This window comes from Pelophylax lessonae, assembly GCF_965119305.1.
Source record: "Pelophylax lessonae genome assembly, chromosome: 6".
NCBI lineage: Eukaryota > Metazoa > Chordata > Amphibia > Anura > Ranidae > Pelophylax > Pelophylax lessonae.
The window spans coordinates 66201628-66223101 of NC_138773.1; the positions used below are offsets into that span (position 1 = coordinate 66201628).

General features: G+C 44.2%; 1 protein-coding gene across 1 annotated transcript in view; it reads left to right on the plus strand.

The window, feature by feature from the left end:
* Nucleotides 1-21474, plus strand: part of PRKCB (protein kinase C beta) — a 394269-nt gene that overhangs the window by 263470 nt on the left and 109325 nt on the right. The window contains exons 4-5 of the mRNA XM_082260216.1: nucleotides 8413-8524; nucleotides 19684-19812. Of these exons, the coding sequence (XP_082116342.1) occupies nucleotides 8413-8524; nucleotides 19684-19812 (241 nt within the window). The remainder of the gene's footprint in view (nucleotides 1-8412; nucleotides 8525-19683; nucleotides 19813-21474) is intronic.

A 21474-nucleotide genomic window follows, 5' to 3' on the forward strand; every position in this document is an offset into this window, starting at 1 on the left:
CGCTTATAGGCTCTTTTTGGGGCGGTGCAAGTCCTTTTACTTTAAAGGGTGATGGTTCCGACTTCGGAATGTTTTCAGGAGTTTTTACTCAAACCTGTTTACAGTCCCCAGGAAGGAACGCAAGGTGCGTCCAATTCTGGACCTCAAGGTGCTGAACTGCTTTGTGCGGGTGCAGAAGTTCAGAATGGAGTCCGTTCGGACGTTGATGGCTTCCCTGCGTCAGAGGGATTTTTCTTGCCTACATCGACGCTTACCTTCACATTCCAATATGTGTCGGTCTCCAGCGCTTCCTCCGCTCTGCCGTGGGAGAGTAGCATTACAGTTTGTGGCTTTACTTTTTGGTCTCGCTTCTGCTCCTCAGGTCTTCACGAAAGTGTTGGTACTGGTGCTAGCATAGTTACACCAATTTTCAGAAGTCTTCTCTGGTTCCGTCCACATAGCTGGACTATCTTGGTCTGACTCTGGACTCTGCCTTAGCCAGAGTGCTCCTTCCTCTGGACAAACTACAGAAATTGCAGGCTGTAATTCGTCTCCTGCTGTCCAGCAGATGGTAATCCCTCCGGACTTGCATGCGGGTGCTGGGCCTTATGGTGTCTATCTTCGGGGCAGGTCTGTTTGTACAGTTCCATGTGAGGTCCCTGCAAGAGAGATTCTGGCCAAATGGGGGAAGAATCCACAGTCTCTGGACAATCAGACCCGGATGAGCCGGCAAACCAAAGGGTCTCTGATATGGTAGCTTCATTCTGCGGCGCTTTGGCTGTGAAAATCCTTCCTACCCTTGTATTGGACAGTGGTCACCATGGATGCCTGTCTGGCTGGGGAGGCTTCCTTGGCAAAATTTCTCCTCAGTCGGGTCTGCACACTGCAAGTGTCCAGACAACCGATCAATGTCTTGGTACTTCGAGCAATCAGACTGTGCCTGGAACATTGGACGGATCGTCTTCAGGGATGTCCAGTGCACATTCAATCGGACAATGCCAGAGTTGTGGCTTATGTCAATTGCCAGAGGGGCACAAGAAGTGTTCTGGCAGCTCTGGAGGTAGCCGGCATTCTAAGGTGGGTCAGGATGGTTAGCTCCTGCCCTCTCTGCCGTACACTAAATTTATGTGGTGGAAAACTGGTAGGCGGATTACCTCAGTCGGCAGGCGTTGGACCAAGGGGAGTGGTGCCTTCATCCGGAGGGGTTTCATCAGTTGCGTCTCTGGTGGGGCATCCCTGAGGTGGATCTGTTGGCGTCCCAGCTCAACAGAAAGGTGCAGAGGTTTTGACTTGGTCATGGGATCCTCTGGCGGACGTCACGGATGCACTGGTGGCCCCGTGGGGTCAGTATTGCCTGATATACGCCTTCCCTCTCAAGCTTCTGCCACGACTTCAGGGCAGAATGGATTCCAGTCATCTTAGTGGCCGCGGACTGGCCTCGCCGGGATTGGTACGCTGATCTGGTGCGGCTGGCCGCCAACGTTCCTTGGAAGCGTCCTTTCAGGGAGGATCTGCTGTCCCAGGGACCAATCTTCCATCCTGCTCTACAGTCGCTGGCTTTTACGGTTTGGCTGTTTAATGTTAGGTGCTGATGGAAAGAGGTTTGTCTAAGTCAGTGTTTCCAACGCTGTTAAAAACTAGGGAATCTACTTCAAGAAGATCTACCATTGTACATGGAAGACATACATTGCCTCGGTTGAGTCTCTTGAGGTTCATCCTCGCTCTTTTTTTGGTGGCTCAGATCTTGACCTTCTTTGAACAGGGGGTTGAGCTGAAACTGGAGTTGAGTACTATCAATGGTCAGGTGTCGGTCTTGGCAGTCTTCTTTCAACGGCCCTTGGCCACATACTCCTTGGTGCATACTTTTCTTCAGGGAGTTAGGCACTTGACCCCTCCAGTGCGGTCTCTGATGCCGCCTTGGGACCTCAGTTTGGTGCTCTCAGTCCTCCAGAAGCCTCCTTTTGAGAATCTTTGGGAGATTCCCCTGCTTACACTGTCCCAGAAGGTGGCCTTTTTGGTGGCTTTCACCTCTGCGCGCAGGTTGTCGGAAATTGGCAACGTTACCCTGTCGTTCACCTTACTTGGTGGTTCACAGTGATAAGGTGGTTCTTCGCCCCTGTCAGTTGTTCCTTCCTTCCTCAGGTTGTCTCTGCTTTTCATTTGAATGAAGACATTGTGTAGCCTTCCCTGTGTCCCGGGCCAAAACCTCCAAAGGAAATTGCTTTGCATTCCTTGGATGTGGTCCGGGCGATTAGGGTGTACCTGGCAGCTACGGAGTCACTATTTGTGCTTACGGATGGGCCTTGGAAAGGGTTGTCCGCTTTCTCTGCGACCATGTCCAGATGGTTCAGACAGACGGTGATTCAGGCCTGTTCCATCAAGGGTCAGGTTCTTCCTTTCCTTGTCAAGGTGCACTCTACCCGGGGTCATGACATCACTTCCGGGTTTTTTACATGGAGACCCGGGTCTTCTCTTCGGCGGCGGGAGGGGAACGTCCCCTCCCGCTCCTTGTAATGACAGCCGAGCGGCTTCTCAGCCGCATCGTTTGTCATTACAAGTCAGCCGACCGTCAGCTATGACCACAGGTACCAGGGTGATGCCTCTAGCTGCAGGAATTGAATGCTGTCAGTTTTTTTAATTTGGCGCCGAGTACCCGAATTCCGGGTTTTTTACATGGAGACCCGGTTCTTCTCTTTGGGGGGGGGGGGGATTAGAGATCGACTGATTATCGGCACCACAACGATGGGGCCGGTATGGCTGAATTTGCATCGCAATCGCACTAAAAGACGCACAGGATCCTTTTTTTTGGTTCGCAGAAGAATCGGATCGCATGGTGGTTCACACTAGTGGGATCCGATTCTGTACGAACTTTCAGATGCACTGTGATCTAATCTGCGGGTGTCGTTAACTTTTAATTGACTCCCCCAGCGTATCGCATATGGCAGTGTGAACTGCCAGGGGTGCGGATGCGATGTGGGAACACGCTGTATATTAACAGCGTTCCCGCATCGCACAAATGTGAACCGACTCTTGCTACTGAACAGAGCATGGATGAGAGAAAAAAATGTGGGCTATGTTTGACCACCTGTTGACACAAACAGCAAGGACGTTTTGACAGCAGTAGTTGGGAAATAGATAAAATTGTGGTCAGCAGAGATGCCACATGTGTGCCTTTTTGAGAAGAATGGATTTGATGGCAAATCTGGAGAAATGGAGAGTGTTTTATAGTACTTAGAGTGGAATGCAGGCAAAGGGAAGCAGCACGAGAAGTCCTCAAGGTTGTTACAAGGAGACAACATGGGCCATGCCTTAAATATTCTCCCTTTCCAAACCAGGAATTGCAGACCAGAGCTGAATTATCCACAAAGCAAACCTAGGAGCCTAGGCTTTAATGGATTTCTAGAAGACACAGCTACAACCCCTCTTTGCTCCTGTAGTAAAGCAGAAGATGCCACAATTGGTAAAATCTGTGCACTTGGTTGTCACTTCAGAAGGAAGGATGCATGTGTAGTTGGTGTCTGATGGGGTAAGCAATGCCAGCACAGGCAATGCAAATGAGGTGGCTTCTCTGCTTCTATTACCACAGCCGCTTCCTTGCCTAGCCACTTAAGCCCCAGCCCTATTTCGGACACTTTTTGTTTACAAGTTAAAATCCGTATTTTTTCCTAGAAAACTACTTAGAACCCCCAAACATTATATATATTTTTTTAGCAAAGACTCTGGAGAATAAAATGTCGGTCATTGCAATATTTTTTGTCATGCGGTATTTGCGCAGCGGTCTTTAAAACGCCATTTTTTTGGAAAAATTTTGAAAAATCAAATTTCACTGCATTTAAATAAAAAAAAAAACAGTAAATTTAGCACATTTTTTTTTGTATATTGTGAAAGGTGATGTCACGCCGAGTAAATAGATACCCAACATGTGACGGTTTAAAATTGCGCCCCCCGGTGGGATGGCGACAAACTACGGTCAATAGAGATCTCAATAGGCGACGCTTTAAATGTATTTAACGGTTACCAGTTTAGAGTTAGAGTGTAGCTCTTTTTTTTCATTATTGCCCACGCTCTGGCAATCGCGGCAATACCTCACATGTGTGATTTGAACAGCGATTTCATTTGCGGCTCGACTTCCGTATATGTTTTTTTTTTTGTGCGCGAGCTAACGGTGACGGGGCTGCTAAAAATTTTTTTTTTTCCTATTTATTTTATTTTTTTTTTTTTTTAACTTTATTACAGGTTTAAAAAAAAAAAAAAAAAAATCTGATCACTTTTATTGCTGTCACAAGGAATGTAAACATCCCTTGTGACACCAATATGTAGTGACAGGTACACTTTATGGAGGGATCGAGGGTCTAAAACCTAGACCCCTCCACTACACTTTCATGTATGCAAAACGGCGAAAACGGCGTTTTTGCATACAGCCGTTTTTTAAATTTGCCGCCTTTTGCAGCACAGTAACCCGAAAGTGACGTCATGGACGCCGCCTCCATGTTACGTCATCGGAGACCCGATCGAAGCCGTTTCCGGCATTGATCGGGACTCCATCCAGCCGGCGGACGTGCCGGCTGGGTGCTTGGGGCTCCCGGTGGGAGGGGAGCCCCGAGCAAAGTCACGGAAGGAGGCGGGAGGGGGGGGGGGGAAACGTCCCCTCCTGCTCACCCAGGTAACGATCGAGCAGCTCCCGAGCCGCATCGGTCATTACCGACGGAAAGCCGACCGTTGGCACTAAACCATGGTACCGGGATGGTGTCTCTAGCTAGAGGCATTACCTCGGTATAAAACCGCAAAGTCTGCCGACGTAAATATACGTTAGTATGCGGTAAGTGGCTAGGGGTCCTATTCTGCAGGAATCCACCTCTAATCAGACCCTTCTTACACGTTCACTATTGCAGTTTTTTTTTCTTACTCTATTTTCAATACAGCGCAGAAATGGATAGGCTTAAGTAACCTGACTATGCTGACCATTATATCCTTGCTATATTGAGACGGACCAAAAAACAATCCAGCTAGTTAGAAAATTGACCAGACATCTGATACACGTTGTGGTCAGAAACTCAGTTGCCTGACTGTCACGCTGACTTTCCAGTTTCAGTTTTTGAACTTCCAAGGAGTGAGTCTATATAGAAAAGTCAGCAGTCCTTATCTGTATGCTCATTCCAGGTCATTGACTCAAAGAAAATAGAGGGTCAACAAAACAAACAACTAGCATTTTCAGAAGCAATGGCCTCCTCCATGTTTATTTCTTTCATAGCACTTTTCTTTTAAAGGATGACAGTCCAAGAACGTGCACAATAAAAAATAAGTTGGCATGGTCAGCTTCCATATCCTGTGCTATCTGAACAGGTTGCTTTTAAAGGAGAAGTGTGGGAATCAAAAAAACAAAAACAAACCCACATACTCTCCTCCATGTTGCAGCTGTCCCCCACAGGCTCTAAGCTCGAGAACGGAGCGATCACATGATGGCGCAATTTCTGGTCAGCTTTAAGCGGTGATCACCGCTCTCTGCTCTGCCCCTCCAGTGGATAGCGGATTTTAGCCCGCTGTCGGCAGATTCTAGGAGTGTAAAAGTGCACTTCTGTGATCCAGATGAGAAGTGTGGCCAAAAAAAAGCTTTGGCTTTGCTTCTCTTTTAATCTAACCATTTACTTTTTCATTAGAATTGAGTTATTCTTTAAAAGGTATTTAAATCCAGTTTTTGTTCTAGGAAAGAATGTGGGGAAGGGTTAGAACCGCTGTAGGGTTTTTATTGCCTGTGTGCCTGCTGGGGAGATCACCCTCTGTGTCCTAGTAACCATTGTCACCAAGAAAAAAAGTGCGCCTTGTCTCCAGAACAGGAATAGAAGGGAAGACTTCCAATGGGTGCAGTTTTCTAAAGTGATTGTAAACCCTTACATATACCCAGTGAAGTGACTGGCCTCAGGTGATACACAGAGATTAAAGAAATCCTCCTAGATATATTGCACCCCTTTCTTCTGTACAGCCATTCAAAGTGCTGAATTTTAAAGCTTTTATGAGAGTTCAGAAAGGGGGTGGACAGCTGAAGTTACACTCTGCAGAGCTCAGTGAGGAGAGCTCTGAGAGCTGATTGGAGGGAAGGCTCACTCCCCTTTACACAGCACACAGGAACAGAGCTGAGGCTGTTAGCTGGAGGTCCCTCCCTTCTCCCCTTTTTTCTCTCGCTGGCAAGAAAACTTGTCAGAAGTGATTCATGCTGATAGAGGAATGAAGCAGCAGACAATGGTGACACTTAGTGCTTTTAATTGAGACAACTACACATTATAGAGGGATATGCTTTGTTCATATTTCATGTCAGCGTTTTACATTCACTTAAGCAAAAACTGAGTGAGCATTTCCTTCATTTTGGGGAGATTTCCTCTTACCTCTTGACAAGTCTACAGATCAGAAGGTAAAGTAGAATATTCACATTGGATAACATGGGGAAAAAAAACTGACAAGGCATCAAGTCACTTACACTTCTGGAATATTGATCTGGTCAGTTAAGTAGCAGAGGGGGTTGTTAATCAGTTTCAGCTGCTTTGGTGTTAATGAAATTAGGTGCACTAGATCGACAACACTGAGGCCACCTTGAAAACAGGAATAGTTTGGAGGCTACTGACAATTTTTTCCCTACTCCTCTTTTCTGACTGTTTTTCACTAGTTTTGCAATTTGGCTAGGGTCAGTGTCACTACTGGTAGCATGAGGCGATACCTGGACCCTATAGAGGTTGCACAGGCATTTCAACTCCTCCAGGATGGCACATCAATACGTGCCATTGCCAGAGGGTTTGCTGCGTCTCCCAGCACAGTCTCAAGAGCTTGGAGGAGATTCCAGAAGACAGGCAGTTACTCTAGGAGAGATGGACAGGGCAGTAGAAGGTCCTTAACCCATCAGCAGACCAGTATTTTCTCCTTTGTGCAAGGAAGAACAGGATGAGCCCTGCCAGAGGCCTACAAAATGACCTCCAGCAGGCCACTTGTGTGAATGTCTCTGACCAAACCATCAGAAACAGACTTCATGAGGGTGACCTGAGGGCCCGACCTCCTCCAGTGGGCCCTGTGCTCACTGCCCAGCACCGTGGAGCTCAAGTGGCATTTGCCATTGAACACCAGAATTGGCAGGTCTACCACTGGCGCCCTGTGTTTTTCACAGATAAGCAAGTTCACCCTGAGCACATGTGACAGACGTGAAATGGTCTGGAGAAGCCATGGCGAACATTATGCTGCCTTTAACATCTTTCAACATGACCGGTTTGGTGGGTTAGTAATGGTCTGAGGAGGCATATCCATGGAGGGATACACAGACCTCTACAGGCTAGACAACGGCACCCTGACTGCCATTAGGTATTGGGATGAACTCTGAACCCATTGTCAGACTCTACGCTGGTGCAGTGGGTCCTGGGTTCCTCCTGGTGCACGACAATGCCTGGCCTCATGTGGTGAGAGTATGCAGCCAGCTCCTGGCGGATGAAGGAATTGATACCATTGAATGGCACCTGCGCTTGCCTAACCTAAATCAAAAAGAACACCTCTGGGACATTGTGTCTGCCCATCCGACGCCACCAGGTTGCACCTCAGCCTATTCAGGAGCTCAGTGATGCCCTGGTTCAGATCTGGTAGGAAATACCCCAGGACACCATCCGTGGTCTCAAAAGGAGCATGCCCCTACGTCAGGCATGCATACAAGCACGTGGGGGCCATACAAATTAGCCTGGTACCATTTTGAGTTGCTGCAACCACATTTCAGCAAAATGGACTAGCCTGCTGCATAATGTTTTCACTTTGATTTTCAGGGTGTTTTTGAATTCCGCCCTCTGTAGGTTGATCATTTTATTTTCTATTAAACAATGTAGCATTCTTTTGTTCCTAACACAATACCCAGTCCATATCAGTATAGATATCCAGCATGATATTTTTTCCCATTGAGACTTAATGAGTTTTCAAAGTGTTCCTTTAATTTTTTTGAGCAGTGTATAAACCTGTGTGGTCCATTTATAAAACCTTTTGTTGCACGCATGTCAGAAGCATTCGTGCAAGCAGAATGAAATGTCAGTTTTGTTTTCTAAGATAAATTCCTGTGTTATCAACACCATCTAGTGGCCAAAATGCAGTATAGTCTAAAATACTTCAAAGCAAAACATTTACTACATTTTGGCCACTAGATGGAGCTGATGATACAGGACATCTCTTAGAAAACATATGGTAACATTATGTTCAGCTTACACAAATATTTCTGAAATTCCTTGCACAAATGTGTTATAAATGGATGCCTTTGAATTTTATTGCAGCTGATTTGTGTCGCTTTTGTGTTCGGTATATAAAAGCCCTTTAAATGTTCCTGTAGGCTTTTAGGTAGGACTAACTGGTTCCTGAATTCTACACTTATTTAGTCATTCATTAGTTGCTATTGTAATATTTGTTTTTTTCTTTTTCTAGGATCCGAGAAGTAAACACAAGTTCAAAACTCACACGTACTCCAGTCCAACCTTCTGCGACCACTGCGGTTCTTTATTATATGGTCTCATTCATCAAGGGATGAAATGTGAAAGTAAGTTTGCATTGTGCTGTCCTTATTAATGTCACTGACCCAGTGTTTGAAGTGTATCTAACGGCAATAGAAGACTTTCACTACCTTTTGCTTCTGAGTCTGGAAGTAAATGAAAATCTCTCCAGTCCACCCAAAAAAAATAAAAAAAGATTTTAACCATTTCCTTCTCTATTCAAAACAAAGTCATAACATGACTTAAGGGCTTGTTTGCATCATAGAATAATATACATGCACTGGCATGGGTATTTAAGGTTTTTAGGCCTTCACACAAGGCGTATCCAGAAACACACATGTTCCTAAATAGTTTTTAGTGCACACCAATGCAGCATATTTGTGTGAACAGAAACCACTACAATCAATGTAGTCTGATGCAGTTGGTGTGATCGAGCCAAAAGAAAGCTCTAATGTCAACTTTATAGATAGCTTGGGCTTATATATGTGCAAATTCTCAGGCAATTTGCACAGCTGTCTCAAATTATTTTGGTCATTTGTGTTTACTTCCTATGATTGCCAGCTCCATCTAGTAGTGATCGTAATTCAGTAAACCCAGCGCATTATGGTGGCTACATGGAGTTTGATGATCAAAGGAGGTAAACAATATACAAATTGCCTTGAATATTTGTAAAAGTTGTGCAAATGCTAGTGACATTTGCAGTGTGTGTGTGTGTGTATATATATATATTTAGGGATCGATATATCGAGGGCCGATCTGCCCTTTCCCCGATATATCGGAATCGGCCACCAAGGTTACCAATATTATATTTCGGGAAAGTACTGTACCGGAGTGATGCCTGCAGCTAGACATCAGCCCGGTACCGGCGTCCATAGCCGACGGTCGGCTGTCTTGTAATATCAAGCGATGCGGCTGAGAAGCCGCTCGGCTGTCATTACAAGGAGCAGGAGGGCAGCCGGCCATTCTAACTGCACGGCCGCCGAACACCCGATCAAAGTCGCATTCGGCTCTGATCGGGTCTCCATGTAAAAACTCAGAAGTGATGTCATTACATCACTTCCGGGTACTCGGCGCCAAATTAAAAAAGACAGCATTCAAAACAGCCAAACTTTAGAATGCTTTTAAGTGCAGAAGAGGGGTTTGGGGTATTTTAGACCCTCAGATCCCTCCACATAAGTACCTGTAAAATAATAAAAAATATTTAAATACATTTTTTAAATGTCCGAAAATGTCGGCAGATATCGGCTGATACCAATACGCGATGACCAAAATATCGGCATCGGCAATAAAAAAACGATATCGGTCGATCATATACATACATATATATATATATATATATATATATATATATATATATATATATATATATATATATATATATATATGTATATAGCGTTCTTGGCATCCATGGCTACTTAGTACGCCCCCCCCTGAATCTGGGAGATTTTGTCAGCTGGAACATGATGAAAGGCAAACGGAGTCAATTTTTACAGTGTTTTTTTGTATGAGGTTAAATTAGTACATACTGGTTAGAGGTAGACCATCGCAAACACATATCTATGGCCAGCTTTAGCTTTGCATCGTAATTCATCAGTGAATTGCAAGTGCTGTGCAAGAAAACAAACTAGAACTATGATATTTTAGAAAGGTTCACTTAATTTACTTTACCCTGTTTTATATAAGGTCTCACTTTTCTTTTCTGTGAGGAGTTCAGTCTCTTGTTACGGGATTCTGTGTGTCAGCTTCCCTATCTCTGAATCCTAGCAAGAAGACCACAGTGGAGGGATTGATATACCTTGTATATAGGGGCTCCCTGCACACCAGATTACTGGCTACAAGGCCAGATGTAGAATTGGAATACCTAGGACATCACAGTCCCGCCGAAAAACAGAGCAGGTAGGCTTTGTTCCCGTGTGCATTTCATGACCCAAGGTTTAATCTCAACAGAAGCATACCTTTCATTTTATTTCTTAAATAGGCGAAGAGTCGAGGCCTTCAGCAGTTGAGTAATGTGACGTATCTGTATGTTTCCAGATAAACATTAGTCTCCTCAATTCTCAAATTTTTTCTTTTTTTTGTTTGTTGACCAAAAATCACAATTCTTCCCTCTTTGAGATTTTCACAGACATCTGTATATGCAGATGTGTATTTGAAACACGTGGCTAGAATGTAAAATATGTTTAGAATGACCTTGGCAAGAAGCATCTTCAGGATTAGTTGGCTCACAGAGACATCTAGTGGAAGTTACTAAAATTGCAGCTTTAACAGTATCCTAATAATGATCCATATCTTAAAGTGCATTTCTTAATCATACAGTATAGGGCACAGGCTCCTTTAAATTCAAAGTATGGTTATACCTGCAGGTGAGGATGCTAGCAAATAAAATGAAGACGACCTATGTAACCCCTCCTACTCCCAGCAATCCTCAGTTTTTTGCTAATGTCCTTAGGTGACCTTTCTCCACTGAGATGCGGGTTTCTGGCTTTATGATTCCTTTTCTAAAGGAAAATAAAGACTTTCCCTTCTTCCCCTTTGCTGCATTGACATTCAATCTACATAAGCATTATGATTACAGCTGCTGGCTCATTTGACCCTCATCACCGTCTCTGGGAACCGTACCCTTGCCCTGTAACATTGCCTTTAGCACTGGACTGTGCGTGTGACACTTACCCTCAGTACAGCAGTGCAACACATTGTAGCTAGGTGCAGAGGGCTCTAAAGGTCCAAAGCAGTGGCAGTCTGAATTCCGTTTTTTCCCCAGTTTCTGAATTCGCTCTCCATGAAGAAGAGGGTGTGCCCTCCTGAAATGGGCAAAGCAGAGCATTTCCACTAATGGTTTTTCCTCTAGGAAGTTGCCTGTATGCTGGTGTTTGGGGCTCTCACCTCCGATCAGTCCCTCACTTCCAATTCCCTTCTTCCTTTCCCCAGCCTAGGGGGTGATCCCTGGGTACAGGTCCCCTGTCTTTGGCATAAAGGAAAGTTCAGCGGGAGTACCTTAGGCTGGGTGCAGTGTGTTGCAGGTCAGCTATGATACTGAGAGTTTGTTGTGGCCATGACTTAATATGCACTGCTTTAAATGGTTAATCGCCGCAATGAACATACAGGTCCTTTTCAAAAAATTAGCATATTGTGATAAAGTTCATTATTTTCTGTAATGTACTGATTAACATTAGACTTTCATATATTTTAGATTCATTACACACAACTGAAGTAGTGTAAGCCTTTTATTATTTTAATATTGATTATTTTGGCATACAGCTCATGAAAAAACAAAATTCCTATCTCAAAAAATTAGCATATTTCATCCGACAAATAAAAAAAAGTGTTTATAATACAAAAAAAGTCAACCTTCAAATAATTATGTTCAGTTATGCACTCAATACTTGGTCGGGAATCCTTTTGCAGAAATGACTGCTTCAATGCGGCGTGGCATGGAGGCAATCAGCCTGTGGCACTGCTGAGGTGTTATGGAGGCCCAGGATGCTTCGATAGCGGCCTTGAGCTCATCCAGAGTGTTGGGTCTTGCGTCTCTCAACTTTCTCTTCACAACATCCCACAGATTCTCTATGGGGTTCAGGTCATTTACCAGTGGTTTTGGCACTGTGAGCAGGTGCCAGGTCGTGCTGAAAAATGAAATCTTCATCTCCATAAAGCTTTTCAGCAGATGGAAGCATGAAGTGCTCCAAAATCTCCTGATAGCTAGCTGCATTGACCCTGCCCTTGATAAAACACAGTGGACCAACACCAGCAGCTGACATGGCACCCCAGACCATCACTGACTGTGGGTACTTGACACTGGACTTCAGGCATTTTGGCATTTCCCTCTTCCCAGTCTTCCTCCAGACTCTGGCACCTTGATTTCCGAATGACATGCAAAATTTGCTTTCATCCAAAAAAAGTATTTTGGACCACTGAGCAACAGTCCAGTGCTGCTTCTCTGTAGCCCAGGTCAGGCGCTTCTGCCGCTGTTTCTGGTTCAAAAGTGGCTTGACCTGGGGAATGCGGCACCTGTAGCCCATTTCCTGTACACGGTGACTCTAGATGTTTCTACTCCAGACTCAGTCCACTGCTTCCGCAGGTCCCCCAAGGTCTGGAATCGGTCCTTCTCCACAATCTTCCTCAGGGTCCGGTCACCTCTTCTCGTTGTGCAGCGTTTTCTGCCACACTTTTTCCTTCCCATAGACTTCCCACTGAGGTGCCTTGATACAGCACTCTGGGAACAGCCTATTCGTTACGAAATTTCTTTTTGTGTCTTACCCTCTTGCTTGAGGGTGTCAATGATGGCCTTCTGGACAGCAGTCAGGTCGGCAGTCTTACCCATGATTGCGGTTTTGAGTAATGAACCAGAAAAGCCTCAGGAATCTTTTGCAGGTGTTTAGAGTTAATTAGTTGATTCAGATGATTAGGTTAATAGCTCGTTTAGAGAACCTTTTTATGATATGCTAATTTTTTGAGATGGGAATTTTGTTTTTTCATGAGCTGTATGCCAAAATCATCAATATTAAAACAATAAAAGGCTTGCACTACTTCAGTTGTGTGTAATGAATCTAAAATATATGAAAGTCTAATGTTTATCAGTACATTACAGAAAATAATGAACTTTACAATATGCTAATTTTTTGAAAAGGACCTATAGTGTGGCTCACTTTCCTTGTAGTAAGGAGATTTTGGAACTGCTACACATTTGGATATGCAAGGACCTGTTCTGTTGTACGAAGGCCTGCCTTCTGTAGGAGGTACACAGCCCTCCCCCTGCACATTGTTGAAAATAGGCATTCTACAGCTTCAGCAGCTACCCTGCTCTGGATTATTGCTCAGGTCTCCATCTTTAGGCATTGTCTTGGTTATCAAGCGGCCTTCATTTATAGGTCATGGGATGGCTGCACACCTCATGCTCCGCAGCAACAGTGTCTGCTCTGTTATGAGTACCCCTCAAGGGATTCCCTCACCCTCATAGCGGATGTTAGACGGAATGGAAATAGGACAGGGTGTAGGCCAGCATGCACTGTGCACGGGGACATGATGACTCAGGACCTTAGTATTCCTCTCAATACTCTGCTCTTGGCTCTTTAGACATCAGTCTCCATACTTGGAAGTCTCATTTCATCGCCTCCAGTACTCCCCATTCCTTGGTCAGAAAACTGTTCATGTGGGATGGGCTGTCACCCTCGATTTCTCCCACGCTGAAAGAAACCTTTAACGTTCTGGTGAATTAGGTGCTATCCTGTTTTAAACTAGAACTGTCCCCACATGCCTTAGCTAAAGTCACAAGTATGGGATCCCTTCCCAAATAGAAGAAACCTACTAGGTCCTTTCTGGTTCATCCACTAGTACAGGATGTGTGTGAAACAGTCCCCTCTCCGAAGGACTGGCTGAGACCAGGCAAAGTAAATATGCTTTCCAAGAGGTTTGGGTAGCAGTATCCAGTGGAGGAGGCCTAACTCAAAAAGGAAATCTAACTGTCTGGAATGGTAACGATCAATCAGGAGTATTTGTATATTCAGGCATCCAGTGTTGCTGGTATTCCAGCCTGTAATCAAGGAATTATTAATTTAAATGAAAAGTAGACACTGGAGGGTTATAATACAGCATCAAATAAGATAATAATGGATTAATGACTAATCAATAGTTAAAATAGAGAGAGAAATAATTCCTCTGTAAATTAGCCATCCAATGCTATGGTGTAGAGATAAATGTCTAAGGTCATTTGAGGGATTGTTTAGTGGATGATGTTGGTTTACACAGTGTGCAAGAATAGGAAAAAAAACCCTTTAAATTGCTTCCTTAAGAAGTAGCAGGAATATTTCACAGAGCCTTGATAGTCCCTATGTTTGGTACTAGCAAGTTTTGTCCAGTGGAAGCATCGGACAGACAAAGTGCATTATAAATCAATGGCTGCCTGCAGGTAAATATAATCAATGGTGAGGATATCTGTAATTCACAAGATCATTGGTCAACGGTTTCCTTATCTACTCCTGCAGTTCCATAATCCATATAGATGTTAGTTTCCGGTATACAGTACTTGGTAAGCAGTTAGTAGCATTGTCATTAATCATTAGGCAATCAAAGGTAACAAGCTGGTTTGATTCTCTGGAGTGGAACGGAGATCCAATTAAGAGAGTTTATTAAAGATCTGAACATCAATGAGAAAAAAATCTGATTAACATTTAATCTTGATGCAAAATAAATCCCTTGCTTGGATCTTAATGTTTCGATTGAGGGAGGTCAATTATTTACGCAAACCTTTAGAAAAGAAACAACGGCCAATAAACTGCTACACGCAGAAAGTCATCATCTAAGTCCCCTTAAAAACGGTATCCCTGATAGGTCAGTTTCTTCTGATCGGAAGAAACTGTACCGACATTGAGCAATTTCAAAAAGAAGCTACTCCAATGTATAAACAGTTTCATAGAAAGAGGTTACTCACATAAAGTTCTAAGAAGAGCTAAAAAGAGAGCATGTGAGACAGACTGGGAACACTGTTGGGAAATGAAAACTAAAAATGTAAATAATGAAAGCCCATTGAGCAATACCAGATTTATAACCAAATATGGAAGACAATGGGGGAACATTCAATCAATCTTGCAGAGACATTGGCATATTCTCACAGCCAACTCTTCCATTTCACAAATAGTGGGCCCTAGACCTCTAATGGTGGCACGCAGAGCGCCTAATTTAAATGGTCTTCTAGTACATTCTGAATACAAAAGGGACATGCCTGGTAGTTGGCTTACTGAGTTACCCAAACTAACTGGGATGTATCCCTGTGGCCATTGCCAGATTTGTCCCTTTGTCGAAAAGTCTCGGATGTTCACGGACACGGACCGGCTGAAAACTTTAGAGATTAAAACATTCCTCAACTGCTCCTGGAGCAAAGTAATATAGTTGATGGAATGTCCCTGTAATGATATTTATCTCTACACCATAGCATTGGATGGCTCATTTACAGAGGAATTCTTTCCCTCTATATCTTTATTGATTAGTCAATAATCAATTGTTATCTCTTTTGATGGTGTATTATAATCCTCCAGTGTCTCCTTTTCATTTGAATTGATAATTCCTTACTTACGGGCTGGAATACCAGCAACACTGGATGCTTAAATACACAAATACTCCTGATTGATCGTTACCATTCCAGAGAGTTCTTTAGATTCCCTCTAGTATACTAGGCAACAATCAAGATTTGTTTTTAACGTTGTTTGCATGTTTTGTTGTTTAATTTTTGGAAGGTCCTGGCTGTCCCATGTGGATGTAATTCCATAATATCTTTTTAACTAGTTTCAATAAACTTTTTTACATACTACCCTGCATGGTAAATCACTGCCTACTTTCTGACCGTCTGTACTACACAGCTGTCTTTTCTTCTATTTGTATTCCTATTAGACATATACCACACCACACTGGTGAGTCAGGGAGTTGTTTACCCCTCAAGCTTGGTGAATTTGCCCTTTTTTCTTCTTTGATCCAGTTATTCCCTGCTTGTCTTTATAGACTCAGCCAACAAAAGGTCTGAGATGCTTCTTAAAGCCTTGTCTGCAGGGGAAAAAAAGGGGTCCTGCACCGTTTTGGTGCGGATGCGATTTGAGCCATACAAAATGTATGGCTCAAATCACATGGCACAGGCATCACATATGAAGTGCACAGGAATGCGGTGCAAATGCTGTGCTAATCACATGCAGTGTTTTACACGCATCAGTGTGCACTTTGGCTGAGAAATGACGGTTTTATATTGTAAGAAACCCTTCCATTTTCCTCATAAAGTCAAGGTGAGTTTTAGGCGTTGGGTCTCCTTTCTGACTATGATGGCTGTCTCTTTTCAAGTTAATCTGGGCATCATCCGGAATACTTTGTCCTGTCCCAAAGCACCACATAGAGATAATTTTACATTTAGATGTAGTTTGGGCAGTGCTCTTGCAATGGCAGATCTGCCTCCTTCTAGGTTAGGCAGTAGAGATGCACCGAAATTTCAGCTGCTGAAACTAGGGATAGACCGATTTATCGGCAAGGCCGATATGCACTTTTCCCGATATATCGGTGTCTGCCCTGGAACTGGCTGATATTGCCGATATTTTTTGTGATGTCATTCTGCCTTCTTAGGCCGTCTCCCTCACCTTGCACACCCTCGTCTGGAGTCAGGACTAGTCTCGTGGGTAGTGTACCACAGCCATACACCCACCCACAGCAGCCCGGTTACAGCCAGCCACCGACATCCACGGGCCCTGTATCAGCTAGCAAGCCACAGGCACTGTACCAGCGAGCCAGCCAGCTACCCACAGGCCCTGTACCAGCCAGCTACCCACAGGCCCTGTACCAGCCAGCCACCCACAGCCCCTGTGCCAGCCACTCACCCACCACAGGGTGCCAGCCACTCACCCACCCACAGACAGGGTGCCAGACAGCCAGCCACCCACAGACCCTGTACCAGCCAGCCGCCCACAGGCCCTGTACCAGCCACCCACCCACCACAGGGTGCTAGTCAGCCACCCACCCACCACAGGGTGCCAGTCAGCCACTCACCACAGGGTGCCAGTCAGCCAGCCACCCACCACAGGGTGCCAGCAAGCCAGCCATTAAGCATTAAACAAAAATTAACATGTTCATTACCAGATTTGTGTCAGAAATTTGTCTTTATTTTTCAATTGTTGTGACCAAAATATCAGTATTGGTCTATCCCTAGCCGAAACTGTTGACATTGTTTGCTGTGTTGCCCAACCCTCAGTTGTATTTGGGGGCATCCCATTGTCAAGATTTAAAGTAGCCTATGTCCTGTTCTGTACGAATAAGAAATTAAGATTTTTGATTTACCTGTAAAATTATTCTCTTTTCTTTGCGTAAAACACACAGGTCACCCTTCCCTCTGTCCCTGCATTTTCCTGTGCAATGTACAATTACAGGACCGATCAAGGGACCTTTTTTTTTTTTTCCCCCAAATGCATTAACCTACAATGTAAGGCCAAGCCATGAGGACTTTAACCTTTTGTTAGGACAGACAAGTGGGGTTGATATACTAAAACTGGAGAGTGCAAAATCTGGTTCAGCTGTGCATGGTAGCCAATCCGCTTCTAAATTCAGCTTGTTCTATTAAGCTTTGGCAAAAAAAAACTGAAAGCTGATTGGTTATGCAGAACTGCCACCAGATTTTGCACTCCCCTGTTTTAGTAATGCCCCATACACACGTGCAGATTATCTGCAGACTTTTGTCTGCAGACTTACCTTTTCTATGTAGTGCAAGGGCCTGCCGGATTGCATACAAATTGAAAGTGTTTAGGTTTGACCTCATATTATATGGTTTTGGTAAGTCTGCAGACAAAAGTCTGCAGATAATCTGCACGTGTGTACGGGGCATAAGTCAACCTTAGTGTGTGCATCTAATTTACAACCGATTATGAAGATCTGCCAGTACAGTACAGACAGGGTTTACTATGGACAACATAACTTCCCAACCCCCTCCCTAAAGTTTACTTAGAAGGGGAAAGCTAGGTAGGGCTTTTAAGCAAGTACAGAAGTAAGAAGCAATGTTTAAATACTATGCTATGAAAATGAGAACTTGTAACAAAGATAAAATAGATGTAAACCTAATTTGGATGCAAAGGTGGAAAGACACTTTAAAAGTGGTTCTAAAGGTTGAAGTTTTCTTACCTTCATGCACTCTATGCGTGAAGGTAAGAAACCTTCAGTGTGCAGCAGCCCCCTAACCCCCCCCCCCCAGTACTTACCCGAGCCCAATCCCCGTGAGCCGTGGCTCTCCTGGGCCTCCCTCATTGGCTGAGATGCCGCAGCAGAAGCCTTTGGCTCCCGCTGCTGTCAATGAGGAGAGGGTGGGGCTCAGTAGGGAGCACACACAAGTGCCCGTATAGCTTGCTATTAGGGCACTTGGCAAGGGGGGAAGGGGACCAGAGCACCCGTGAGGGACCTGAGAAGAGCATGCAAGTTTGACATGTTTGTTCTATTTAAAAAGTGTAATTGGCTGTGCATACACTTTAAAGGAAATCTAATAAGACCGAAATGCTGCAGCTGATATTGCTGACTTGATACTACTGTTGCAAGAATCAGGACTGTCACCCCCAAAATATTGTATAAGCTTTTAATGTCTTTTAAAAAGTCTTTTTGTTTTTTATATTTTAAGTTTTCAGCTTTTGTTACAGTGCCTTCCATGAAGGTCTGTGCTTAGATGTAGTCTCAAATTGGGTGATAATGCTCTGTCCCAGGCTCCAATTTGTGCTCCTGTGTTGTCACCATGTCACTGGCTTACAGTGCAGGCATGGTCCAGTGTTGACACTATCAGGGAACCTGTTGTAAGAAATACCATGCAGCCATTGTTGGAGTGTATGCAGACAGGATGTGGCCGCAGCACTAAGATACGCCAAGGGATGAACAGAGGGTGAAGGCATGGAAATAGCAATGTATTGACACCGTATTTCATGCAGAAAACTAATTTTTGCTCAGTTAGGGGTTTCATCTCTGGCAGTTAGAGGGCACCTAGCAGGGTTTAGAACAGCATGCTGAGTGCCCTCTTGCGGCTTTTTTTTTTTTTTAACATACTCTATTGGTTATCAGTAGATACAGCTCCTTTATAGTAATGGAAAAAAGGAATAAAAAAGAAATTAAAAAATTAAATGATTTTTTACCTGTAATGTAAAGACATTAGGCACAAATTGTATTTTTTTTTAAAGCCACCATTAAAGCAGAACTCTGGGAATTTTTTTTCCCTGTGCAGAGAGGTGGTGCCTGCACTGTATGGGTTAACTGCTCCTTTTGTCAAAGGGCGCACAGTAAGGTTATACTTACCAGATCCTTTGATTCTTTGTAAAATTGTGCTCCCCCAGGTCCATCAATGGACTGTTCTTGCCATCCTCACATCCAAAGCTGGTCTAGGGGCATGATGATGTCAGGAACAGTCCATGTACAAGACTGCTAGTCATGCAGGGGGTAGGAGTGCCAGGGACTGGCCTTGCTCTCGAAGGATAGGCAGATTAGGTAAGTAAATCTCTGCTCTCCTCCCCCCCTACACAAAAACAAGCAGCTAACCCGTGCAGTGCGGGCACAGCTCCACTGCATGGGGAAAAAATAATTTCCTGGAATTCTTTAACTTCCCATTATTTACCAGTTGGATCTTATTGGAGTTGTCTTTGAAGAGTGTAGGATTTAGGTTTCTGTTCTAACACAATGTAAATATCCATGGTGTTCCTTTTTCTTTGCTCCACAGCATGTATGATGAATGTACACAAACGCTGTGTAATGAACGTGCCAAGCCTCTGCGGAACAGACCACACCGAGCGCCGGGGCCGGATACACATCAAAGCTGATATCGAGAACGATGTGCTGACCGTTGTGGGTGAGTTGCTGCATGTAATGTTTTGTGTAGGGTTAGGCTTTTTATCAGTATGTGAAAATAGGAATATACTGAGACACAAAGCAACACGCACACTATACATGTATTCGAGTTGCATATGCAAATAAAGAAAATGCATATAAAAAGAAAACACTTAGGGACCCAATTATAACAGAGAGCAGATATCACTATTCACTCCCCATTATTCTTCACAGTGTAAGTCCTTTCCCATTCATAAGATTTAGGCTGCAGTGTGGCGCCTGTGATGTGCCCACAAAGTTGGTCCTGCTTAGCGCACCGGAAAGAGCTTTGTGATCAGAAGAGAGCTGGTCATGTAATTGTAATATGTTCCATCGCTGGGCTCTCATCCCACTTTTTTCTCCCCAACATTTTATTTTATTTCTCTTGCTCTCCACCAGCTTTGGGCTCCTGCTAGTTAGCCTCATTATATGTACTTAGCCAAGCTATACTTGTGAGACAAGACATTGGGGTTGATTTACTAAAACTGGAGACTGCAAAATCTGGTGCAACTCTGCTTAGAAACCAAGTAGCTTCCAGGCTTTTTTTTTTTTGTCAAGGTTTAAAAGAGAAGTATTGGATTCTTTTTTTTTTTTCCCCAATTTTCTTACCTAGGTGGATGCTGCATCTGTCCCCTGGCGCCGCTACACGGAGAACCGAGCAATCAAACACCACTGATCGCTCAGTTCTGACAGCTCCCCCAAACAGGGAGCTGCTGACTGTCAGTCACAACTCTCTGCTCTGCCCCCTCCTCACTCATTGGAACGCTGGGCTGGGGAGGGGGGGGGGGGGCGGCTCAGGCTCTCAGCGGCTCGCTGAGAGGCTGAGCCAGGTGTCGGTCCAGGCACCTGGCGGATCCCAACTCTGTGGTCGTGATGATTGACTTCAGCCTGCTCTCTGCTGAAAACGGGTTACAGGAGTGCAAAATGGATTGCACTCCTTTGAGCCATAGGAGATGTACAGCTAAATGAGCTTTGGCTGTACATCTCCTTTAATTGAACAAGCCGAAGTTAGAAGCTGATTGGCTACCATGCACAGCTGCACCAGATTATGCGCTCACCAGTTTTGTTAAACTGACTACATTATATACGTGCCTCTCCTGCACTGCGAAACACCACTCCATTTAGAAAAATCAACACCTCGGTCCACAGGGAATGAGACACTTCCAATAGTGTTATTCTCTCTGGTTCTTGGCAGCTTTCACCGGTTTCTGCTGCTGACCTCCACATCATCACAGTCTCCTGTAATGATCTGGAGGGGTCAGAAGGAACAACCAGTGAGTGCTGCTAGGGGGCAGGGAGATCAACACTCCTGAAAGCGTTGGTTTCTTTGCAGATTTCAGGAATGATTTCTGCTGAATTAAATCATGCTTAGTAGCATAAATGACAGGAAAGGTAAAGCAGAGTACATTTAGTAAAGCAACAGGATTGCTTTAACTAGTGGCATGCTATAGACCTTAGAATCAAATTTTCCCTTCCTTCCAGACAATGGTTTAATGAAACTAGCAGAGGTAATTTCTTGTAAAATCAGTAATGGCTTCTATAATAATTTAACCAAATGATTTTGACACCATGGTATCTTTTTCTTTTCTTTTTTTTTTTTTTTTCCAAGTGTATCTCATGGCGAAAAAAAAAAAAAAAAACATAT